Source organism: Schistocerca serialis, chromosome 7 (assembly GCF_023864345.2).
Source record: "Schistocerca serialis cubense isolate TAMUIC-IGC-003099 chromosome 7, iqSchSeri2.2, whole genome shotgun sequence".
In the NCBI taxonomy this organism is placed as follows: Eukaryota; Metazoa; Arthropoda; class Insecta; order Orthoptera; family Acrididae; genus Schistocerca; species Schistocerca serialis.
Genome location: NC_064644.1, coordinates 595,444,455 through 595,471,800, shown reverse-complemented (window position 1 = coordinate 595,471,800; position 27,346 = coordinate 595,444,455). Strand labels below are relative to the sequence as shown.

Below are 27,346 nucleotides of genomic sequence, written 5' to 3'. Positions count from 1 at the left end.
CTGTATGCATCCTCTTTGGTTTGAAGCTGGCACAGTACTTACAGTAGAATATCTTTGGCTCCCCTCTGACAACCATGCCTCCATCATTGCCACCCTCCCTGTTTTCCTTTCCCTGTTGCTTCATAGCCTGGGTTGTGAGTAACTGAATCCACTTTCCCTTCATCCCTTTCTTTCCCCTCTCTCCTCCCTGATGAAGGAACAAAGTTCCGAAAGCTAGGAACGTAAATTTTCGGTTCTGTTTTTTGTGTATCTATCAGCTGTACTGAGCTGAGGTAAGTACTGGCCAGCCCCTCTATCTCTTTGTTAGTATTTGTTTCACATCTTTATATGAGATTTTCAACTTACTTAACACTGAGCTTTGTTTTTTCCGGTTTAACGTGAATTCACATGTGCTATGGTATATTAATAAAAGCAGATTATCTGGCACATTCATACAGTTTCAGTAACGTTATTAGCATCATTTTTCCAAAATTAAATTCTCTACAACTTCTCTTGGAAAACTTCATGCAATTGTCTGGAATTTAAAAAACAAATTGCGCCAAGTAGTTAATAAATTAAAAGTTTTACAAAATTAAATTTTTGCTTCTTTGGATTTTCTGGAAAACTACTGCAGACTCACATCTGAGACATGTTTTATTAGATTCACCTGATAAATAACAACAGAATAAATGGAAATCGTGCCTTACTTTAATCTCGTACAGTTTTGCGATGGCTTCATAATAGCGAAGTTGCTAAATTTCAGGCAAAATCTTTTATTAGCCATAACTCTGTAACAAAACATTTGCAGACCTATGTCTATATGAACTTTTTTCTTTAGTTTTACTTGTAGAATAACATATTAAAAAATTTGCATATCTTCGTGAATCACCCTGTATATGGTGTTAATGTGTCAATAAAGTCACAAGAATGAGCACTGCAGTGATTCAGTATTTTTTCTATATGTTATGGGAGTGAGGAACATGCCATAGGGTTATTTTGACATTCTCTCTATAATCATATGGTGTAAAACAATAGAGATTCCGATATCCTGGTATTTGTGTGCAATGTATGTGACATGCTCGTGTGCACTCTCTCTGGATTATGGCGCAAAACAACAGAGATTCAGACGTGTGTGTGCTGTACATGTGTCATGCATGTATGCAGGTGAAGTCAAGGGTAAAAACGTAGTTTCACTCTAAAGCTTTTGTGCATATGTAATAAATCTTAGTTTTTTCCACTCTTGGAGACAGTTTTTATTTTTTGTGTGTTTACATAATCTTTAAGTCTGATCAAAATTAACTTCATAGTTCCAGGTTTGAATCGTATAGCCAGAAAACTGCAGATAGACTGTGCTCCTGCATTCACTGGCTTTGGGCATACCAATGGAATATGGGGTCCTCTCTACGATGGGTTTGTAATTTGTGAAGAATACAAGTATGTGCTGGCTGAAGCATGGCAAGCAGTAAGTCTAATCTTTTAAATTCATTTTTAGAGTATCATTATGGACCTTTTGCAGTGACTGCTGTGATGTCAATCTCCAAAATTGTTCTAACCAATCTTGAATTTATTATAAATTGTCATCTGATTGGCCAAAATGTGTAAAACAATGCTATTTATGATCACCAAACAATGAGCTGTATCTTATTATGCAAGCCCCGTATTTCACGTCCCTTAAAGCTGTGATCTTGTATTGTGAGGGGTCCAGGACACTTTTGAATTGTGGCCCGTCACACAGTGTGAAATTCATCCTTCAGTATCAAAACAAGGAGAGCAGGAGTGGACCTACATTTACAGCTTCATTCTGTAAGCTAGTGGACGGTATGTGCGACACTCAAGCCCACACTTCTCTGATTTTACCACCATGCCCCTGACACAGCATTGTAGTGTACTGTGTGCTGTCTGCCGTAGTGTAGCGGTTAAAATCACTGGCTGCCAGTGAGCATGTCACCAGTTTGATCCTTGCCGCCTTAAATTATTTTCAACGTTTATGCCTTTTGGAAGGTTCTGGGTTCCAATTATTGATAGAATGTTGGAGTTTACTAGAACATTCAATTTATGTACAAGCCGGAGTACGCACTACTGAGGCAGGCAGTTCAATTCTACGAGGGTTGAATGTAAAGTAATGCCTCCACCTTCGTTCAGTGGGTTTGGATTAGAATCTTTTAATAAATCAAGCACTGTTTCCGCAAGCACAGTCTCGCAGTTCTCTCAGCGTCTTCATCAGAAGCATAATGATGTCCCCCGTGGATCGTCTGTCACTATCAGGAACAGGTGGAAGTCAGCTGCTGGACTGTATGGAGGATGCCGTACGGCAGTGAGATTCAGTCTCTGAATTTCTGCTGTGGCAGCATGTGAAGTGTGTGGTTTGGCATTGTCATGCTGCAGGAAAACATTTCCCTTTTCCTTTCGGACCCTTGTTAGCCGTTGTTTCAGAGTTCGCAGTGTTGTGTTGTAACACTCTGAATTTATCGTTGTTGATCAAGGAAATCAACATGGATAAGACCATCTGCATCCCAGAACACTGTGGCCATGATTTTTCCAGCTGAGAGCTGCATATTGAATTTCTTTTTCTGGGGTGAGTCTTTGTGTTAATATTCCGTAGACTGACATTCCATCTCCGGGTCGTAATGGTGTACCCACGTTTCGTCTCTTGTCACAGTTGAATGGAGAAAGGCGTCACCTTCATTCACATAATGCGAGAGGAGTTCCTGGCAAATATCAAGTCTGTGCGCTTTCGTTTCAGCAGTCAGCATCTGGGGTACCCATCGGATACAGTTCTTCCGATAGCCAAACAAAGCAATGATGTGACCCACACTTTCTTGTGGAATGCCGATTGCGTTTGCAGTTTCTCTTTGAGTGATACGACAATTGTCCTGAATCAATCTGTCAACATTTTGCTTGTGAAACTCATGTGGTTGCTGTTGCAGGACACCCAACTCTTTGTTTGTCACGCAGGTCAGATGTTCCCGCCTCAATATCTTTAAACATACTTGCCCAACAACTCACAGTACTCACATCAACACAATCACCATAAAATGCTTTCATTTTCTGTTGAATCTCCTTTGGGGTGACACCTTCTGCTATCAAGAATTCAATGACTGCAAGTTGCTTAAATCGCATTGACCGACCGTCTGCACAGGGTTCCATACTTTACACTGTGCAACACAACCGTTCAGTGCTAAGGCTTGCCGCCAACTGGAGCTGTAGAGAAGAGGCTACAGAACAAGCCAGTACCTGCTGCTTACCAATGCTGTCAACTGTTGAAGAGTTACGAAGGTGGAGGCATTACTTTTCAGTCAACCCTCGTATGTATGGTCAAGAAACAACTTTCAGTGTGAAGGCTTGTTGAAAACACTGCTCGCATAACTGGTACTAAATTCTAGATTCCGTGTGACACATTTTGGTGGTGACACCAGTGTCACTATAGCTCCAGTGTGGCTACACAGAGGCCATCACATAAATGGACAGGAACACATGTACGAACAGCACATTCCTCACATTGTCCAAGTCCAAACAGGTATCATCATCATTGGGTTGTCTGCCTTGCAACATGTTTTGACTGCATAGTCCTCCATGCTTTTGTCTTCTGCGTTCCTCTTCATTCTTTGGTATCCTTCTCGTGGCCTACTGACATCATCCAGCATCTGGAACCTTCTTCTGCCCTTCCCTCTCTTTCCCAGAATGAAACCTTCAGTTGCGTCTACTTCTTCATTCCTGACTTTTATCAGTGCACAGCTTCTCCATTCTACGCCATATCCACATTTCACGAGCTTCAATTCTCTTCTCATTCTGTTTTCTCAACGTCCACATTTCTGCTCCATACAAAGCAATGCTCCATATTAAGCACTTAACCAGTCACTTCTGTAATTCCTTGTTTAAATAACTAGTTAGGAGTCTTCTCTGCTTTTGAAATGCCTCTTTCGCCAGAGCCATTCTCACTTTTTTAAGATGTTGGCAATCCATGTCTTATTTAATCCAACTTCCCAAATACTTGAGTGCTCTTACCTGTTCTGTGATTTCTGACCCCAACGTAATTTTCACTTTTCTTAGGCCTTTGACCATCCTTTTGGTTTTCTTTTTATTAATTTTAATACCATATACTACACAGGCTTCATTCAGGTCATTTAGCATTTGAGTCAGCGTCTCCTGATTTTCTGCGAGGATCGCCATGTCATCTGCAGATCTTATACATTCAATTTTCTGCCCACTTATCCTGACGCCTCTAGTCCCATCCGAACAGCTTTCCAGTACTTTCTCCAGATAGATGTTAAATAGTATAGGTGAGAGACAACAGCCCTGCCTAACACCTCTCCCAATCTTGGTGTCTTCAGAGATCCCATTGCCTATTCATACCCAAGCTTTTTGATTCAGGTACAGATTTGCAATCCATTTTCTCTCCTTCCACTTTACTCCCTTCTTTTTCGAGATATCTAACAGCTTATCCCGCTGCACTCTCTCAAAGGCATTTTCGATTCTATGAAGACAGCATACATTTCTTTGCCCTTTTCTATGTATCTTTTGCCGACGGTTCTTTGAAGTCCAATGGCATCTCGTGTTCTCTTTCCCCTTATGAAACCATATTGTTCTTCACCAAGTGTTTCTTCCAGCATTCCATATAGCCTCCTATTCAGAATTCGTAGAACTACTTTTGCTGCCTGCGATATTAGGCTGATTGTCCTGTGGTCTTCACACTTTTTGGGATTATTAGTCTTTGGGATTGGGACTACTATACTTACTAGGAAGTCTTCTGGCCATTCCCCTTTGTCATGGATGTAGTTGCAAAGAGAGGTCAACTCAGTTTTGCCTGTTTCTTTTAAACTCAGATTTCTACCAGAATGTCATCTACACCACAAACTTTGTTGTTTTTAAGTTCTCCCAATGACTTGTTTACTTCTGAACTTAGGATAAAATCTCCTTTTTCATCTTCATTTACTGATTCTTCCTTTTCAAGCTGCAGATCAAAAGGTCTTTGATCCATTTCATAGAGAGTTTCAGTATATTCTTTCCATCTATTCTGAACAGTGTGTGGGTCACTTAAGAGTTCCATCTTTCCCTTCTATCTCCATATTTGTTTTGTTCTTACTTCCCTGAAATACTGTTTCCTTGGCTACTCAATACATCTTTTCGCACTAGCCCTTTTTCTGAGCAGATTTCTATCGTTCATTTTTCCCTGGCCTGATCAGTTTCTCTTGTCAGCTCATTGTTCAGTCTTCTGCATTGCCTTTTTCCTTCATCAGTTTCCATTTTCTCCTTTCTGCCATCTTATAAGATCATGCCATCGGTAACCCATGGAACCTTCTCCACTTGCACTTCACCAGACCAACGACGTCTTTTCTGGTTGCTTTCAGGGTGTCTCTGAACTGGTTCCACTGTTCATTTATGCCCTCTGTCTTTCTCTAATTTTGCACTTGTCTCGAAACTATTCTTCAAGCTTTTTGGTTATTCCTTTTTCCTTTAGAGCATCCAAGTTAAATTTCACTCTCACTTTACCTACCAACATTCTTTTCAATCTAACTTGCACATCTGCTACAACCAAGTTGTGGTCAGAGTTCATATCTGCTCCTGGATAAACCTTGGTATTTCTCATGCATTTCTGGAATCTACTTCGTATTAGTATGTAATCGATCTGGTATCTGCTATTGTCTATATTCGACATCCATGTGTACGTCTTCTTTTGTGATATTCAAAAAGCATGTTTCCAACTACAAATGAGTTTTCCATACAAACTCTGACTATTCTCACACCTCTTTTGTGTCTGTTACCCATTCCAAATTTTCCAACCACATCTCTGTCTTTCTCTTCACCAACCATGGCATTCCAATGTCCCATTACTGTGATGCATGCCTTTTTCTTCTCTCTCTCCACCAGAGATTCCAATTCTGCTGCAGCACTCTTCGGTCTCATTGTCACTGTGTTGGCTGGTTAGCATGTAGACCTGTATCAGAACTACATCTTTCTTGAGACATTTCAACCTCAGCATCATCAATCTGCTATTATCATGGTTTTTACCTTCTTCTTTACCATGATAGCTACTCCATTCATTCCATTTTTTTTCCTTGCCTGAATAAAATAGTTTGTAGTAATCACTCTGTAACACACCATTGCCTTCCCATCTCACCTTGCACTTTCCAAAAATATCTATATTGTTGTGCTCCATCTCTTTTTTCACATTTTTCAATTTGCCAGATTGTAAGAGGATGCGGAAATATGGCATCCCGGCTATATCACAAGTTGAAAATATGGTCACTATTTTTTATAAACTTAAATTTGCCATATTTCGTGACAGTACCTTTTCCGTTAGACATTTGCAAGGCGATATTAGTCTTGGCTTCAGTTGTCTAAGTATGATTCCACAATGCATCGTTGTCGGCTGCAGAAAAGACGTGGTTCAACGTGTTTCTCTCATTTTGGTGTTTCAAATACAGTTTCTTCAAATGTAGTTTCTTCTTTTTAGTTAATACAAAAAATAATAGTAACATAATTCAAAATTATTTATGACGTCGACCTTCACATTGTTCTTCCGTCAACACACACCAAGAGTTAGCTTCCGACTCGGACTGACTATAGTCAAAGACTACTCCAATGTCAAAGATATTTTACACAATCAGTTTCTTTGCTATTCTTCGATACATTTTCTAATAGTAATCAATATGCTTTTACTCTCAAAAACAGAAGTAAATTAACATATAATAAGACAAATTATAATAAATTCTGACAAAAATATAAGAAAACATTTTCAATTCAGTATCGACAAATACGGTAAAAAAAATAACATCTCCCAGATCCATTACAACTGCTCCCCAGGGCTTTTGTTGTTATGGATATATACAACAAAATCCCGACCACACTCAGTGATGGATCTGTATTACACAATTAGTACACTAATGATGCAGTCTGATAACCTCTTCCAAATTTGGACTCTTTGAATCTGCGGACTTGTTACTGGCTGTTGTTGCAATGATACTTCCCCATCAATCCCATACACAAAAAAAATTCAAGTAAAGAAATTATTTAACATGACAAATATACATGGTATAAAACATACATGAGAAATATTGTAACATACAGATTGAAAATAATAGGAAGGTAAAACTCATTTCCTAGAATAAGATTTAATTAATTTTTTTTTATATTAATGTTAATTTCATTATGCTTACATATTGTAACAGTAAAAATGATACTGGACATATATAGTGTAATGTGTTTTTCTCTATATTTGCCTTTTATATATATATATATATATATATATATATATATATATATATATATATTTTAACTTCTGATTTTTTTAATTTTTTATATTTTTTTTATTAGTCATGGTTTTTTTGTAATAATTTTTTTTTTTTTTCCTTATGATTTTCTTTTTAAAATTTTTTTTACTCGTGTTTTTTTATTTTGTATTTTTTTAATGATTTTCTTCTTTTAGTACAGCTAAAGATACATCAGTATTATCTAAATTTTTTGCAATTGTTTATATACACTTGCCTCTCTACTACAATATTACTACAAGTCACATTTTTATGAAGAGTACTTTTGCTCCCCACAACATCAGTATAAACAACAATAAACTGCTCATATATCATGAGGCTTTATCTAAAATTGGTTTTGAAACTTATACCTTTGCATGCATGTCCTCACATGCTTGCCTTTACCCACAGGGAAGACTTAGCTTCCAAAATTAGAAAAATTCAGAAATGCTCTCTAGGGAGACTTTTTTTTGTAAAAAAGTAAAAATAAATCTTTCTCTCATTCTTTGTTACATCAGTGTTTTTTCATCAGTTTCAATTAACATGTGACTTCAAATTATTAATTTATACATGCAAATATACATACTTGGTTGTACAGGTAGTTTTGTTCTAACAAGCATATTCCAGTGGAGGACTTTTGTTTTAGATGATAATAGATTATTTAAATTTTGAAATTATGATTTCTGTTTATACAGTTTTAAAGAGACAACATTCCTAAGACCAAATAATTTCTTTGACTTAGGATACACCAAACAATAAGCATTAGGGTGTGGATTTTCTATGACTTTTCTCATGCTTGAGCAACATTCTGCTTGCAAATGCTATGGTACAATGTATCTTAACTCCATTCTCTACTCTTTCTTGAAATAACTCTGCTCCAAGCCCATAATTACTGCTATCAGTGTTCAAACAAAATGGTAAATTAAAATCAGGTCTGTGTAATAAGTGTTGCTTCCTCAACTCTTGCTTAATTTTATCAAACTCTTCCTGACAACTTTTATCCCAAACCCAAACAGTGTTTTTCTTAAGTAACTGACTTAAACATGGTGCATTCAGACTCTGATCACTTATATGTTTTCGGTAATAACCGCATAACCCAAAGAACGACTTTAATTGTTTTTTAGTCTTAGGAATAAGAATTTCTGAAATTGCTTTAATTTTTTCTGGATCAGCCAAAATTCCCTTGTCTGTGACAACATGACCCAAAAATTTTAATTCAGAAACTGCAAATTTACATTTCTCTAATTTCAATGTCATCCCCCCTTTTCTAAGTTTTTCACAAACTGACTTCAAAATCAAAAAATGTTCCTCCCAATTTTTCCCTGTAACCAAAATGTCATCTACATAAATTATCAGTTTAGACGCAAGTTCTTGCCCCAGTACATGATCCAAAGCTCTTATAAATTCAGAAACAGAAGAATTTAACCCAAATGGCACAACACAATATTGGTAGCTCTTACCATTGTACAAGAAAGCAGTATATTTTCTAGAATTAACCGAAAGTGGTACTTGATGAAAACCCGAAGTTAGATCCAAACTTGACATATATTTTATATCTGTAAATTTATAGAGTAACTCATCAATATTTTCAGGATGGTCTGTCTGAACAAAATTTTGTTTAAGTGTCTAGAGTCCAAAACCAATCTTACTCCACCATCTTTTTTCGAAACTACTACTAGAGGATTATTATATGCACTGATACTCCTTTCTATTATATTACATCCTTCCATCTTTTTCAGCTCTTTCTCAACAGCAGGTCTTTTTGATATTGCAATAGTGTATGGTTTTATGAAAAATGGTTCATGAGGTTTTATCTGAAGCTCACACTGGTAACCCTTTACCCTACCAGGTATGTCACTAAAAACATCACTGTATTCCCACAGCAGATTTTCTAACTGTTGGTTTTGCTCCCCACATAAATTTTGTGTTTCTGAAATTTTCAAATTTACTAAATTCCCAAATTCAACTTCATCAGTATCAAATCTATGAATTTCAATATTCTCCAATCTATTTTCTTTTAGTAAATTAATACTGTCAAAATTTCCATTACTCTGATCACCAAGTGTGTTCACAAAATTTGTCTGAATGTATTCCCTTTCACTAGTTTCTATCAAAAGTTTTCTTCCAACCCGATCAAATGCTGTATTTACTTTTACTATCCAATTCATACCCAAAAGAAAATCCTCATTAAATTCCTGAATTACAAAACATCCATGTGTGAACAACTTGCCTTCAATTAAAAATGTCACTAAAGCCTGGCTTTTTACCAATTTACTGCTCTTCCCAGTAGCACCTTTTATCTTTACCCCAACAACTGGCAGTTCAACATAATCTTTCCCCACTTTCAATTTCTTGCTTAACCTTTCAGATATTCCTGAGATCTCACTTCCTGTATCAATTAAACATTTACCAATCCATGACCCAATTTGAACTTTTATATAAGGACTGCAAAATTGATCACTTTTCTCAGAACCTATATCCTCATGTAATAAATCCCTTTCAATTTCCCCAAACCTATACTTTCAGAATCATATGGTATACCATTATATGTATTATTTGTCACAGTTATAAAATTTGCACAAGATACAAAATTGTCATTAGTACTCTCTATTATCTCAAATAGCCAAGAATTTTCATCCAAATCACATTGTATACTATTGAAGTACTTATCCTTCAGCTTTTCAAAAATAAAATATCTCATCTTTTTCCACCACTCAGGACATACAGTTTCACATACATTAATAAGCATCTTTCTAAAGTTCTTGTCAAAAGAAATAGTTTCACTGTTCAGCCATATATTCATAAGAAATGTGTGTGTATCATTAGTATCTATAAAAGTTTCACTTAGGTAAAGTTATACATGTGTCATCGTTATTTGTGTATTCAGATTCTTTACCAGCAACATCTAAATTCACACTTTTACATACACCCAAATTGCGAGTATTATTCATCCTGGTAACATCCCTGGGAATTTCTATAATATTCTCACTATTTAATCCATTTTCAACCATGTGTATACCCAACTCCCTATTTAAACTAATGAAATACCTTTCCTCAACATCATCATCAATACCATTACCATCATTATCAACTTTATCAACAACATCATTATCATTACACATATTCAGGTCATACACATTCAAATTATCCCCCAAAATATTATTTCCCCTTTCTAAAGTTACCAGATCCCTTTCACCAACATTTTCATTCTCACAGCACGCATTCTCTCTTTCATTCACACACATCTCTGAACTACGACTACAAATTACATCATCTGACAAAGTGTTTTTCTTTTCTGCCCAAGTGTAAAACTCTGTTAAATTAAATGAATCACAATTACTTTTATCTACTGTATGTTCTTGTGTATTGAAAATGTTATCTTTATCATTATTATTTTCCTCTTGAAATTTCTTCAATAAGTAACAACTAATGACCTCATGTGATAGCTTAGGTTTGGAACTGACCTGTTTGGGTTTATGATAGTCACATCCATTGGTCCATTCATCATGCTCACCTTCTGCCTCAACCTTACGGACCTTCAAGGGGGCGTCTACTCGTTTTTTATTTCCGGTTCCTGTTTGAACTGCTGATTATGGTTCTGCCAATGTCTCTGATCAACATTTCTGATCCCATTCCTATGCCATCCATTACCTGATTGTTCGTAGTTTCTGTTGTACTGACCTCTATCAAAATTTCTGTGATTTTGATCCCTAAAGTGTTCTCTATTTTGTTGATTATTAACGCGAAAATGTTGTTCTTGTTTTGGATAAAAATTATGGTCCTTCTTTACAAAATTGTTATATCCCCCTGAATTTTGACTGACACCATGATAATTGTTTTGTTCCCTTTTTTGAAAGTGATCATTTCCCCAATTTTGACCATTACCTTTCTGAGTAAACCCACTGTGTATTCTTGTTGTTACCCTATCCAACTTTTCAATATAATTGAGAAACTGCTCTACATTACTATCAGGACAATGAACTAAACTCAACTGCATTGCTGATGGCAATCTTCTCTTTAAGGTATCAATTTTGATCAAGTCATCCAAAGGTTTTGTTAAATGAATAAGTTTTTGAAGTTCATTTTTGCAAAATTGTTTCATGTTCCCATCTGATTCCCTATAGTTTCGCCCATTCAAAAATTCACTTTTGATTCTAGTTTGTTTAAGATCATCCCAAAATTTTTCCAGAAATTTTGATTCAAATTCTGAAAAGGTCATCCCCAAAGTTACAATCTGGTTTGCCCAAGTCAAAGCTTCCCCTTCCAAGAATTTTTTCACAAATTTAATTTTTATTTCATCTGGTGAGTGAGGTAAAAAACAATCCTTACAATACTGCATAAAATCAACGGGATGTAAGGGTCCATCTACCAAAAAGTGCTTCACTGGAATATTAGATATAAGATTACACGTGTTGACATTGTAATTTTTGCTTTGAAATTCAATGTCGAAACTTTCAATTTTTTCGCTAAGTTCTTTGACAGATTTTTTGTTTTCCAAATCATTGCATTCTACTTTTTCTTCTAGAGTAACCGAACGATTGTCAGTTTCTTGTTGTACATTTTTAACTAAAACTTTTGTATTCTCATCCAAATTTTTAATTTCCCCTTTTATCTCATTAAAATCAATTAAATTTCTTTCCCTATCTACCAGTAACTCATTTTTTACAGTATTAATTTCACCGCTCAATTTAACATCAATTTCATTTACTTTTGCTTCCACAGATTCAATTTTTTCCTCAACACTGCCAACTCTATTCGAAAGCTCACCCACTTGGGTATTGACTGCTTGGACTCGCAACAAAATGTTATCAATTTTTTCATCCCAGTATGTCTTATTATCGTCAACTGATTGTTTGATTTCTTTCGTGAAATTTACAAGAAAACTTTTTAAATCAAATTGATCGGTTCTTTCTCTTTCATTTGACCTGTCCTGATGTTCGAAGTCTATTAAATTACTACTTTCTACTTTAGGCACAATACTCTCGAAAATCTCATAAGTCATTGTGAAGAACAAAAATTTATACACAACAATATAAAACAAGATAAAAATATTGTTTTAACAAAATACGAGGGTTTCGTGACTCATCTGGAACACTCTTCTACTGTTGCAAAACCACGTTTTCCATCCATGTGATTGTTGACCAAAATTCTTGAAGTATTTTCTTCTGTCGAAAATTATATTTTTTGCCGAAACATTTCTTCTCCAAAACTTTTACTTCCCGATGAACACAAACACTGTAACACACATTCTGAAGAAACTAGTATTAACACACAAAAATTTTCTTCCTTGTAGCACTGTTGAAGATCTCGTGAACACACTATCCCGGCTACAGTCCCCAGTTGAAATATGGCATCCCAGCTATTACACAAGTTGAAAATATGGTCATTATTTTTTTATAAACTTAAATTTGCCATATTTCGTGACAGTACCTTTTCCATTAGACGTTTGCAAGCAAATATAAGTCTTGGCTTCAGTTGTCTAAGTATGATTCCACAATGCATCGTTGTCGGCTGCTGAAAAGACGTGGTTCAACGTGTTTCTCTCATTTTGGTGTTTCAAATACAGTTTCTTCAAATGTAGTTTCTTCTTTTTAGTTAATACAAAAAATAATAGTAACATAATTCAAAATTATTTATGACGGCGACCTTCACATTGTTCTTCCGTCAACACACACCAAGAGTTAGCTTCCGACTCGGACTGACTATAGTCAAAGACTACTCCAACGTCAAAGATATTTTACACAATCAGTTTCTTTGCTATTCTTCGATACATTTTCTAATAGTAATCAATATGCTTTTACTCTCAAAAACAGAAGTAAATTAACATATAATAAGACAAATTATAATAAATTCTGACAAAAATATAAGAAAACATTTTCAATTCAGTATCGACAAATACGGTAAAAAAATAACATCTCCCAGATCCATTACAATGCGAACTTTCAATGTTCCAATCCATAGCTTTTCCTTTTCTTTATCTTTACACTTTCAATTAGCCTCAATGTACTCCCTTCCTGAAGATCAGATTGAGGGGAAGTTTCAGCTCCGGAATCATTATTTTGCACAAAGAGGGCCATGTCAAGTGTGCCTCATTATTTTGCACAAAGAGGGCCATGTCAAGTGTGCCTTGGGAATAGTAGTGTGGTAGCTTCCCGTTGCTTTCCACGCATGATACCAGCTGCCCACTTTGGGCCAGACGCTGCTTGCAATCACTCACTCTCGAGTCAGACACTGCAGCTGGCTGTTGGTCTGCGGGGTGTACCACCCATATCTGGAAGGTGTTCCCCAATCCACCATCTGAGGACGCGCTCTCTAGGGGTTTCAGGCTCCCCCTAGGGCAAACAGGTATGATTCAACAGCATTGGTGAGTCAGATGCACATCGGCATCCAGCTATGTTTCCAGATAATGCTGGACAGGATCTGACAAAATGGCTTAACTAACTCCGGAGGAAAATAAAAAAAAAAAAAAAAAAATTGGCAACATCCAGCAGCAAGTCCATATAGCCCAACAACAATGTAAACAGTTCCAGTGGTAGCTGCGTCGTGTGTGTGTGTGTGTGTGTGTGTGTGTGTGTGTGTGTGTGTGTGTGTTTTGGTGTCGTGTGTCACAGTGAATCTGAATATCCCAGAAGCTGACAAAGTTCCTAATGAGGGACGTGACATATGGCAGATGATGAGTATCAAGTGCTCTGTGTGAAAGATGATCTCACAAAAGAAGTCTTCATCAGTCGGTAATAGCACACAGAGGTAGTGCACCAGAAAGCAGTATGCTGAAAGATGTTCAACATGCTTCTGGATGCTGTACCCGTGGTAGTCATGGAAGACCATAAGGGCCTCACATGCTAGAGTGAAAAATAGTAAGAGAAGAGATCAACATCTTTTAATGTTGAATCCAGACAACTGGAAGTACAGTGAAACCCCATTTTACGTTTTCATGCAGTCCAGACTTTAAAAAACACAAAATTAAGGAAAATACAGAATCAATGAAAATGTTAAAACCCCCAAAGTACATGCAAAAGCATGTGTAATTGGTATATATGATTAAAAATTGCAATCCACACCAATACTTTGTATAAAACCTGTAAGTGAAGGAAATTAAATGTACAAAACAGTGTTATACAGTAATTTGTGATAATGAATTTCATCAGTTCTTAAAAAATCACAGATGTGTAACAGCAAGTAAAAACTCATCAAAAAATTGAGAGTGGTATCTGGGTACATGGTAATCGAGCTATTTCCTGACATGCTACAATCAAAAATTATATGTTCAGAACACATGTTTTTCAGAGCTCATCCTCTGTGCTGGTTCAAATGGCTCTGTGCACTATGTCACTTAACATTGAAGGGCATCAGTCCCCTAGAACTTAGAACTACTTAAACCTAACTAACCTAAGGACATCACACACATCCATGCCCGAGGCAGGATTCGAACTTGTGACCGTAGCGGTCGCGCGGTTCCAGACTGAAGCGCCTAGAACCGCATGGCCATAGTGGCCGGCATTCTCTGTGCTCACCCAGAAAAACGCAAAGTGATGAACACATTGAATTAAACCAAAACATCGCAGCAGCTAAGTGGCTGAACCATAAGCATTAATTCAGAAATCTGCAAAATGTAAATGACAAACTTCTTCAGAATCGCTGTTATTGTTGAATGCTTTTCTAACGAGCAGCATTTCGTATGCTCACCACTGTTAAAGTGTTATTTTAGGCTTGATGAGAGAAACAGAGACTTGAAAAAATGAGTTTACTTCCCCACTTGACATTACAAATTTATTAGAAGTTAGCTGACTGAATTTCTGTACACTGTGTGAAATGTAAATTTGAAAGAAAGCTCAGGTGCTGCAGTTTCACTTCATGTCCTTTATCACTGCTGACAATCTTTATGACCTAGATTGTGTGGTGTGGCGGTGCAAAGTATGTATGTGAATAGTGGGGGTAGTTGTTGCAATTGTGTTGTGTCAGATTTGAACACAGAAGTCTTTAAAATGTGCTATCGCAAAACCCTTGGTCTACATCCATGTGACATCTGTCATAGCACATCATATGCACGAAAAGTATATTTTCAGTACTTCACAAAGTGCTTTCATCCCTACCTACACTCCCATCATTGTAGGGCCACCCCCCTCTTCACACATCCAGTAGGTGAGTTCATTTTATGTGTGTTAGTGTGGTGTGGTGGCTGTGCTGGCTATTGGGTAACTTAACAAGTCACCGGCCAATACGAGTACACTAGCTGGAAATGGGCAACATTTCCTCGATGAGGATCGAGCGCATTCTTTGAGACTCTGTGTTTGAATTTAAAATGTTGACGGTTGATATTTTTGCTGAATACAATACATTGGAAATACATGCAAAAAAATTGAGATTGAGTTATAAGTGGCACAGGAAAAGGTGGTGGCTGGGCCCTTTCGTCACATATTGGCTCTGTCCGAAACACTTTGCGTCGACTGTCTTGTTTTACCATTAGCACTGCAACTTAGCAGTAGTTGTATCATAACTGCACAGTGAAGCTAAATGTTGCAACGTTTGTTGGCAACACCGATCTTGGATTGCACCAGAATTTCCTGTCATATCTCACCTCTCTACAATGGCTTAAAATTTCCCTTAATCCCACCACCACCGCCTGTGGTGCAAACCATCTGTCTTTTATGCCACTTACAACTCATTCAGTCACATCAAATGCCAATAGGAAAAAAACAGGACGAAGTCAAGCGAGACGTCGAGTAAGAACTTTGAATCGAAGTAAACCTTACCAGGAAGGAATGTAAAATCGGAGAATTTTTAGCTCTGATCTTACAGGTTTTTCACAGGGGCTACGAATTTATGGTATAGAATCGCTAAAAGCGTAAAATCGAAGTTGCACTGTAGTGACATTCAGCTTTGAGTCCGTCTAGTAGGTAGCATCACTTATTCTAGAAGAGGTTTATTGTTCATTGGCACTGATCTCTGCAAGGCAGACTAACATTTATAATTGGAGTTAGAAACCCTAAATTTATGCCACTACCACCAGGTTCTAAATGACACAGATACAATCAGCTCTCTTTCCAATTCAACTGCCAGCCAGAAAAATGGACATTTGGTGAACTGAGGACGACTTTCTGTTGTTCTGTTCTGGGCAAAATGTGTGTTATTGTAAGAAAGGAAAAATTGTATTTGATGAATATATGCTATAAGGTGCCAAACAACAGAGCCATTCTGTGCACACGAGGAAATTGCAGGTAACTACAGCTGACGTCTGGTATGTAACACACCAGTGTGACCCAGTAGATGTTGCTCAGTATACTGGTCACATGAGAAACTTCCTTGCGATCTGCTCCTACTACAGACACTTTACAAATAATTTCACTTGTAAAGCACTGGCTCTGCGGGAACTGCTGCACAGACACCAAATCTTATTGAAATGAAGAGCCAGAAAGACCAATCTGTAACTTTAATGAGGAGTTGACATCTACACCAGACCTGCCAATTTTTTAAGAGTGTGTCGTGTCTGAACCATGCATTGTCACTATGGATTATGGAATATGTGCATTGCTGGAGCAAATCAAGGAAGATGTTGAAAAAGTAATCGCTTTTGCCTGTTGAGTAATCTCAGAATCGACAAAGGAATTACTCTTTGACTGAGAAAGAATGTGTTGCAGTTGTCAGTTCTATTTCTATGGCAGACAACCACTAGTTGACCATCGTTCTCAATACATTACATTTATTGATTTCCATGGATCCCTTGGAGAGGAGTCTCTGGGATGTGGAAAGAGTCAATGCAGGCTGACAAGCCTTAAGGGGCTACAGGGTGATTGGCTGGACGGCTACTAAAGCTTTAGGAATACAGCTTCACAGTGTGAGGGGCAATCATAAAATGTGAAGTATAACCTCGAAAAGATAAAGTTGTGTAATCAAAGGGGTTGATACAAGAAAAGTGCTAACCCGCAATTTAGTTAGGATTTGTCTTATCACATGATCTGTTCTGTTTTTGAGTGCACCATATTCTGGTAACAAGTAGTTCCACTTGTACCATTAGAAATTGCTACGTGTTGTGTAAATTGTTTTGTCTTGTTATATTTATGTCCTTGTCTTTGAATTTCACCAACATGCAGCATGTAATAATTGAAAATGATGCTCTGGTGTGTTAGCACTTTCTTCTGCTGGTCCTTTGAGTTAATTTTTGTCTTTAGTCCCCATACCACATGTATAACAGCACTAGAGGAACAAATTCAAAAGACCCAGGCCATTGATAAAGTGCAGTGTCAGGCAGTAATTTGTTTTCTGCATCTAGAGGGGAGCAATACTGCTGCAGCAGAAATGTTGCAGCTATATCAGGTCAGTCACTATGTCTTCTTTTCCTGCCTAATTACTGTGGATGAGTGCTGGATGTAAAACTGTGACTCTATGTTAAAGGAGCAAAGCAGGCAGTGGAATTAAATGGGTTAACCACCTCCAAAATAATACAGATCCTACCATCATTTGGCAAACTGATGCTCTGCTGTGGTGCTAACAGTTATGCTTGTAAGGGGCTTACTACCAATATCTCCTGGCAGGTTTTTTGGTGGCTATCAAGATGAAGTGTCACCAGAAGCTGTCCAGGGAGGTGTTTTTGTTCCATGGCCATTCATTCTGCGGGACATAGTCAAACTTGCTGCTTCCTTGAACTATAAAATTTTACCTCACCATCTCATATTCTCCCAACATAGCATCTAGTAACTTTTTCCTTGCATGGAGGAATCATCATGTGGCAGGCATTTTCAGAATGACAATGAAACTACCATCTCTCTGAGTCTGCAGATGTGCGTGCGTGCGTGCATATGTGTGTGTGTGTTTGTGTTTGTTTGTGTGTGTGTGTGTGTGTGTGTGTGTGTGTGTGTGTGTGTGTGTGTGTGTGTGTGTGTGTGTGTGTCTACTGCTGACAAAGGCCCTAATGGCCGAAAGCTATGATTGTGGGAATCTTTTTATTGAGCCTATCGTGACTCAGCATCTCCGCTATATGGTGAGTAGAACTTTCCTTCTCTGGTATTGTTACATTCCATCCTGGATTTTCTATTATGTCAAACGGTTATTCTGTTACAACGGCAAGACTTTGTGCTCGCCATATATATAGGGAAACATTCCACGTGGGGAAAGTATATATAAAAAACAAAGATGCTTTAACTTACCAAACGAGAAAGCGCTGGTATGTTGATAGACACAATAAAATAAAAAACACACACACAGATATTCAAGCTTTCACAACCCATGGTTGCTTCATCAAGAAAGAGGGAAGGAGAGGGTAAGACGAAAGGATGTGGGTTTTAAGGGAGGGGGTAAGGAGTCATTCCAATCCCGGGAGCGGAAAGACTTACCTTAGGGGGAAGAAAGGACAGGTATACACTCTCACGCGAGCACACACACATATCCATCCGCACATATACAGACATAGGCAGACATATGTAAATGCAAAGAGGTTGGGCAGAAATGGGTAACAGGAAGAGAGAATATATTGAAGGACAAGTTCCCATCTCTGGAGTTCTGATAGGTTGGTGTCAGTGGGAAGTATCCAGATAACCGGGATGGTGTAACATTGTGCCAAGATGTGCTGGCCGTGCACCAAGGCATGTTTAGCCACAGTGTGATCCTCATTACCAACAAACACTGTCTGCCTGTGTCTGTTCATGCGAATGGACAGTTTGTTGCTGGTCACTCCCACATAGAAGGCTTCACAGTGTAGGCATGCCAGTTGGTAAATCACGTGGGTGCTTTCACACGTGGCTCTGCCTTTGACCATGTACACCTTCCGGGTTACAGGGTTGGATTGGTGGTGGTGGTAGGGTGCATGGGACAGCTTTTACACTGGGGGCGGTTACAAGGGTAGGAGCCAGAGGGTAGGGAAGGTGGTTTGGGGATTTCATAGGGATGAACCAAGAGGTTACGAAGGTTAGGTGGACGGCGGAAAAACACTCTTGGTGGAGTGGGAAGGATTTCATGAAGGATGGATCTCATTTCGGGGCAGGATTTGAGGAAGTTGTATCCCTGCTGGAGAGCCACATTCAGAGTCTGATGCACATCGTTGTGTACTGACCTAAGTTCACCACAGGATGAACATATCTCAGCTTCAACCAACACTTTTTCAACTTTTTTCACACCAGAACTCTAGTTGCTTTCTAGTTCACCTTTATCTCTCCCCATCTATTTTTATTTTCATTTTCATTTTAGCCTCATCTTACACTTTCCACCTTCTAAATACCATCTCACCCTCACAACATCCCCACAACGACCCCATCAAGTTTTATTTACATTCCCTCTGCAAACATGCCTTTGCCCTAGCCAGATTACGCTCCCATATTTTATTTACTCAGGCTTGTCCGACATTTGGCATTACCCCCAAAGGCCTCACACTTAAAGTTCCCATCTCCGGCTGTAACCCTCCTTTCCATCAGTCCCTATACCAGTTCCAAACCGAACAATCCATAGCCCTCACCCACCTAATCCTTCACCTACACATCAACTCAGCCAATGAACACACCCGTCAGCTCCTATCCCTAATCAAAGTCCTCAGTCTTTCCTCTCCCACATCCACACCGTCTGTTCAGAGCATCCTCCTACAGGCCAACCGCAAATTAGAACAGCATGCCACCCTCCACCTCAAAGAACTATCCAATCTCCTGGTTTCCCACCTCCGGAAAGGCAACTCACTCACCCTCCACAACCTTTCTGACAAACCTCAACCTCCTCTCATTGCACACAGACCCAGTCTCTCCCATCTACTCAATCTGCCACTTCCAGCTCCACTCTCCCCAAAACCTCAAAATTCTAATCAACACAATCTGGAACCACAACACCCTAATTCAGTAGTTAACCATTCCTCCAAACCTCACTCCCAATCTGAAACCTCTGTCCTATCCAAAGGCCTCACCTTCAGCCCTAATCCCATATTCAACCAATCAACCCTTGTCAAAGGTTTACTGTCCTACACTCGTAGTCTCTGCTGGAAATACCACCTTGCCACGAAGAAAAATAATCCAAATCCTAGTCCTAATGATCCAACTCCCCAAGACACTATCCAAATTGAACCCTGCCTGGAACAGTTCCGTCCTCCATCACAGCGGGACCCACCTCCTCTTCCTCAAAATCACCCTCTGCAGACCTTCCAGGAATTTCTCACTTCCAGCCTTGCCTCTCAATATTTCTTGAAAAACCTTAATCCTACTCCCAACATCACCACAGCTGAAGCCCAGGCTATCTGTGATCTGAAGGCTGACCGATCCATCGTCATTCTTCCGACTGACGAGGGTTCCATGACCATTTTACTTGATCGTCGGGAGTATGTGGCTGAGGGACTGTGTCAGCTTTCAGACAACACTACATACAAAGTTTGCCAAGGTAATCCCATTCCTGATGGCCAGGCAGAGCTTCAAGGAATCCTCAGAACTGTAGGCCCCCTACAAAACCTTTCACCTGACTCCAACAACCTCCTGACCCCACCTGCACCCCTACCTTCTACCTACTTCCTAAAATTCACAAACCAAAACATCCCTGCCGCCACATTGTAGCTGGTTAACAAGCCCCCGCAGAACGTATCTCTGCCTACGTAGATCAACACCTTCAACCCATTATGTGCAGTCTCCCATCCTTCGCCAAAGACACCAACCACTTTCTAGAACGCCTGGAATCCTTACCCAATCTGTTACCCCCGGAAACCATCCTTGTAACCATTGATGCCACTTCCTTATACACAAATATCCCGCGCGTCCAGGGCCTCGCTGCGATGGAGCACTTCCTTTCACGCCGATCACCTGCTACCCTACCTAAAACCTCTTTCCTCATTACCTTAGCCAGCTTCATCCTAACCCACAACTTCTTCACTTTTGAAGGCCAGACATACCAACAATTAAAGGGAACAGCCACAGGTACCAGGATGACGCGCTCGTATGCCAACCTATTTATGGGTTGCTTAGAGGAAGCCTTCTTGGTTACCCAAGCCTGCCAACCCAAAGTTTGGTACAGATTTATTGATGACATGTTCATGACCTGGACTCACAGTGAAGAACAACTCCAGGATTTCCTCTCCAACCTCAACTCCTTTGGTTCCATCAGATTCACCTAGTCCTACTCCAAATCCCATGCCACTTTCCTCGACGTTGACCTCCATCTGTCCAATGGCCAGCTTCGCACATCCGTCCACATTAAACCCACTAACAAGCAACAGTACCTCCATTATGACAGCTTCCACCCATTCGATATCAAACGGTCCCTTCCCTACAGCTTAGGTCTTCGTGGCAAATGAATCTGGTCCAGTCCTGAATCTCTGAACCATTACACCAATAACCTGAAAACGGCTTTCGCATCCCACAGCTACCCTCCCGAACTGGTACAGAAGCAAATAGCTAGAACCACTTCCTCATCCCCTCAAACCCAGAACCTCTCACAGAACCACCCCAAAAGTGCCCCACTTGTGACAGGATACTTTCCGGGACTGGATCAGACTCTGAATGTGGCTCTCCAGCAGGGATACAACTTCCTCAAATCCTGCCCTGAAATGAGATCCATCCTCCTTGAAATCCTCCCCACTCCACCAAGAGTGTCTTTCAGCCGTCCACCTAACCTTCGTAACCTCTTGGTTCATCCCTATGAAATCCCCAAACCACCTTCCCTACCCTCTGGCTCCTACCCTTGTAACCTCCCCCAGTGTAAAAGCTGTCCCATGCACCCTCCCACCGCCACCTACTCCAGTCCTGTAACCCGTAAGGTGTACACGATCAAAGGCAGAGCCACGTGTGAAAGCACCCACGTGATTTACCAACTGACATGCCTACAATGTGAAGCCTTCTATGTGGGAATGACCAGCAACATACTGTCCATTCGCATGAATGGACACAGGCAGACAGTGTTTGTTGGTAATGAGGATCACCCTGTGCCTAAACATGCCTTGGTGCACGGCCAGCACATCTTGGCACAGTGTTACATTGTCCGGGTTATCTGGATACTTCCCACTGACACCAACCTATCAGAACTCGGGAGATGGGAACTTGTCCTTCAGTAACTTCTCATTACCCACCAGGCCTCAACCTCCGCTAATTTCAAGTTGCTGCCCCTCGTACCTCACCTGTCATTCAACAACATCTTTGCCTCTGTACTTCCGTCTCGACTGACATCTCTGCCCAACTTCTTTGCATTTACATATGTCTGCCTACATATGTATATGTGCGGATGGATGTGTGTGTGTGTGTGTGTGTGTGTGTGTGTGTGTGTGTGAGTGTATACCTGTCCTTTTTTCCCCCTAAGGTAAGTCTTTCCGCTCCCAGGATTGGAATGACTCCTTATCCCCTCCCTTAAAACCCACATCCTTTCATCTTTCCCTCTCCTTCCCTCTTTCCTGATGAAGCAACCATGGGTTGCGAAAGCTTGAATATTTGTGTGTGTGTTTGTGTGTTTTTTATTTTAATGTGTCTATCAACATACCAGCCCTTTCTCATTTGGTAAGTTAAAGCATCTTTGTTTTCCTTGATTATGTATAGAACTATCAATGAAATACTTAGAAATGTTTTCCCTGATGTGTACCACAGTTTGCTAGATGTACTCACTTGGTGCAGTAATGATCCCCAATTTTTTAAATAGCTCTTTACATTGAGCAAAAATACTACTTCAAGTTATCATTCTTATAGCCAGTTTGAAAACTGTGTCCTTGTTTTGTGCCTTTGATACCAAGGAAACAATCCCACCGCTATGAACTGAATGTCTCTAAGGACAGTATGTCACCCCAAGACACTGGCTGTTACAAACTGAAGATAGAATCCTAAGAGTATAAAATGCTGATGATATTCTTTTCTCCAATATCTTTGTGTGTTCATTCCATATTATTTGATAATTAATGTTCGTCCTTAAAGACTTCATGTTTGTTACACAATGTACAGGTTCATCATTTTCACATAACCTGATAGTGTTTTTTCCCCCCTATACTGCTTGGTTTTTGTTTTATTGAATGTTAATTTATTACATACTGCCCAATCATAAACATTCCTGAGGGTTGTGTTTGCTTTCTCTGATAGGAGTTCTGGTGTTTTATCCTTGACTGATGTTGCCGTCACCAGAAAGAGAACTTTTTCACCATATCTTATACTGTCTGGAAAGTCACTGATATACAAGTATCTTAAAAACATAATTGAACTCAGCGCACTACCCTGAGGAACACTTGTATTCATGTGTTCCTTATCTGACAATTTTTTTAGTAAAAATTTATTGTCAGCAGATGTTTGAACTATATTTACTTTCTTCTCCTTGTTTTCCAGGTAAGACAGGAACCATTTGTTTGCTGTTCCTCTTATGCGTAATGCTTGTAGCTTGTGTATTAGTAGTTTTTGTCAGGAGTGTCAAATCCCTTGGACAAGTCTAAGAATATGTCTTTCAGACTACTAAACATGTGAGCTTTCAGCCAAAAGGCCTTCTCCTAAAGTAGGCAACACACACACTTTCCTGCATGCACAACTCACATGTGTGATTACTGTTTCTGGCCACTGAGGGTCCAGCCTCAGTGACCAGAGACAGTGGTCATGTGTGTTTGGGTTGTGCATGCGAAAAAGTGTGTGTTGAATACTTTAGAAGAATGCCTTTTGGCTGAAAGCTTACATGTTTAGCAGTCTTGCTGCACCTGTCTGTGACTCAACATCTCCTCTATACGATGAGTAGCAATCTATTGTTGTTATTCCATCCTGGATTTTCCTTCCTTTAATATGTCTGTAACACAGTCATCCTTGTCAAGATCTTAAAGTACCTCTTTCATTAATTCTGTAATGGCCGAAATCGTACTTCTCTCACTCAGAAGAAAAACTGTTGTTTATTAAAAAAGTTGTACTTATTCATGTAATTTCTTAGTCTGTCTTTCCATGCTTGATTCAGGTACTTTTTAGAATGAAGACAGTAGTGAAATTGGCCAGTAGTTTTCAGTTTTGTGAATTACCTCTATTTAATGAGGGCACAACTTGTGCATGCTTTAAATACTCTGGAAAAATAGCTGAACCAAAGGACTCATGTCTTATGTTTGTTATAGGAGCTTTTATGTTGTATATGCACCCCTTCAGAACAGAGACGAACCTCATCTGTGCATGCTGACTTCTTACTTTTTAATTGTTATATTGTCTTCTTAACTTAAAGCTCTGTTGAAGAAGACAACATTATTGTGCTTCCTGTGTAAGTCATTGCGGGTACTACATATGTTTTAAGAAGATTTTGCTGCAACTGCTCTGCCCCATCAGAGGAATAGTCATTTAAAAAACTTTCTAATTCACGAGGACTCTCTTTTATTCTAATCCCACCTTTCATTTGTATGTTACCTTTTTGACTGCTTTTTCCACCCACCTGCATATTTTTTTATACCTGTGATAGTAATCAGGGAACTGTGGATTATTGCAGTGCTTTTATAAAGATCTGAGAAATATAAGTGTCTGAGATGATTTTCTAATAGCTGCAGTTATCCATCTATGGATGGAATGTCGAACATTTCCTGAAAAGCAGAAATGCAGACTTCTACAACGAAAGTATCTGCCAAAACATTTGTCATTGGAAAAAATATGTTCCAGTGATGGTTGAATTTGTGGTGAGTGACTAATACCATCAACAAGTTTCATGGTCATAGCTTAATTTTTTTTGAAGTGATAATTTAAACTTTATGACTACCCCTCATAGTATGCAAAATTGTATACAAACACAAGGATGCAGATTACCTTTCGTGGAATCCATTGTATGAACATTATAGCATTGCTTGTACGCCACAGTGTGTGCTTTACTGAATCTTGCAGCCAAACAAATGGAATGCACAGAATTACAGAAGATTATACAGGCCTTTGAGAAGGGAGAATTCAGATTAATTGATTGAACATTGTATAAAAGAAATTACAACCAAATGCAGTGGAAATTATTGATTATTTCCCTGAAGTACTATCATGAAAAATCTGACATCAGGCAATGTGGAATTTGCAAATATTGTCGATACAGTTGATAGCGAGATCCCTACCGTTTTTCAGAATCTCATTGACAGAAGCACGTGGCTCACCACCAGGGCTCTGGTACTAATTACTCCTTCAGTTGCTCCATTTAACCATACTGAAATTGACCTTTGAGAGTGACCCTTGTGTTGTTTTGGAGCTGACAGGGTTCGCAGGTGTGACGTTCAGTTCTGCAGTTACTTTTGCAGCTGTTTACTTCTTAATTTTCTTCACAGTCCTTTTCAGAAATTGTCAGTCACGATTACTCAACACACATATTGTGACTTAGCTGATAATGTTTTACCTGTTTGCCTGTAAGCAGTATAAATCTTCAACAAGGTGCTGCTTGAAACACCAAATATTTCAGTTACTCTGATTACAGAAGCACCCACCATATTAACACCAACAATTTTCCCATGTTTGAATGTACTGCCTTCCGACACAATTCACTCACAACCACACAGATCACAGTTCTAATTCTGACTGACATTTACAGCATATTGAGGACATTGCTCAGGTGTCATTCGTTGTTAAATACAACAGCGCAATTTGCAGGCTTGGCTACCATCTGTATTTATGTTTGAGCATGCATTTCACACAGTGTTTCCATATTTTTGTCCAGCCTCTGTATACTAGATAACAGCAACTGGTTTTCAACATATTAGAGAATAACTCATGAAGTTTTGTTTCCTCATTCATAAATGTCAGTGTGTGCACCCCTAGTGCCACAGACAAAACCCATATATCTTTGGCGTGAGATCGCAGTTCTCCTATCCAAATTGCTTTCCAGTTTTTTAAATAGTTTTGCGTTTCAAATACTTTTTTTGACAATTATTTGTGATATTTGCTCTGAAAGTAATTTATTGGTTGACTCTCATTCAGCTTTGACTATCTTCTGCTATTATTGCATCAAAAGATCTGTTGTCCATGCACATGTTTACTTCTTGTGTTGAAGTCTCTCAGCTGAGTGTGTTTACATTTCCTAGTGAGCAGTTAGGGGTTGCCACAGATCTGAAAGCTAAGAACTGATAAATTTATATGTGCATTGTACTCAATTAATTTTAACAGTTTCCTAACAGTATTTCTTTCTGTTTCTTGTGAATTAACTGTAGAAAAACTTTTGGAAGTTTTCTCACTTTGTAGTGTTCAATTTTCCCTTACTGTGTCAGTGGATGCATAAATAATTTACTTATTTATTTATTTTAATAGAGAAAAGTAATCATGTGCAGTATTAGTCGTAGGCTAGTAGTGTTAATAGCAATAAATACATTATTTATAGAGAGAAAAATTTGAAATCGCTGCCGTCAGTTCATAAAATAGTTTTATTGTAGTGGCATAACTTAGGTAATGTAGAAGTATAGTGTTCTCGACAATTTCATTCCCCCCCCCCCTCCCACACACACACACACACACACACACACACACACACACAAGAGAGAAGTGTAGGCTTTGATGTAGGTTTATGGTAAGTTGATTTGGGTGTGAGATTTGTGAAAGGTGTTTTCATTGGAGGGGGGAGGGCACATTGGACATTCTAGTGAGATCCTCACCTGGAATTGTGGAATTGCAAGATATGTAGCAAAAATAAGTTGATAGACTAGCAGGGGTGTAAAATCTGTGCTCTTCAAGTGTAGTTGGAAAATGCAAGGGAGGAACTGGATAGGATGAGGAGGGTGAAGGGGGCTGGGTAATGGAATTGCATTGTTAGCTGCAACAGGCAGAAGACGTGCTTTGTTGTTGCTGCACATTTTAGCGATTTTAACCAAGACACACACTGCAGTGTTCTTCAGCATGCCAGTGTAGAAGTATGCACAGAAACAGCTAAGAGAAAAATCTGTGCAATATGCACATTTATTTTGATGTAAAAGCCGACTTCAAATCAACACACGAATCTTGTACACATGGTCTCACACAAGGGAAATTCTGAAGTTCTAGATTCACTTTTTTTCTATATGTGTCACTTCTACATAATCTTTCACTGTTTGTATCAATACTCATTTGTTTTTTGATCTATTGTGAAATTTAGAACATTGCAAGTGCCATGAGAAACTCATCCTGTTTTTGTCGATTATAGTCTAAACTTAACTGTGCTCTTCGAAAATTTTTAAGGACATTTGACCTATTCTTATTCGAAGCAATTGTCCTCTAATTGCATTGCACAGTAACATGAGAAAT

General features: G+C 38.9%; 1 protein-coding gene and 1 long non-coding RNA gene across 2 annotated transcripts in view; one reads left to right on the top strand and one right to left on the bottom strand.

Annotated features, from left to right (window-relative positions):
- Nucleotides 1-27,346, bottom strand: part of LOC126412231 (uncharacterized) — a 64,222-nt gene that overhangs the window by 15,412 nt on the left and 21,464 nt on the right. The window lies entirely within an intron of this gene.
- The window catches only part of LOC126412228 (DNA repair protein complementing XP-C cells homolog), a 125,610-nt gene that overhangs the window by 78,175 nt on the left and 20,089 nt on the right, over nucleotides 1-27,346 (top strand). Inside the window, exon 5 of the mRNA XM_050081718.1 lies at nucleotides 1,287-1,441. Within this exon, the coding sequence (XP_049937675.1) occupies nucleotides 1,287-1,441 (155 nt within the window). The remainder of the gene's footprint in view (nucleotides 1-1,286; nucleotides 1,442-27,346) is intronic.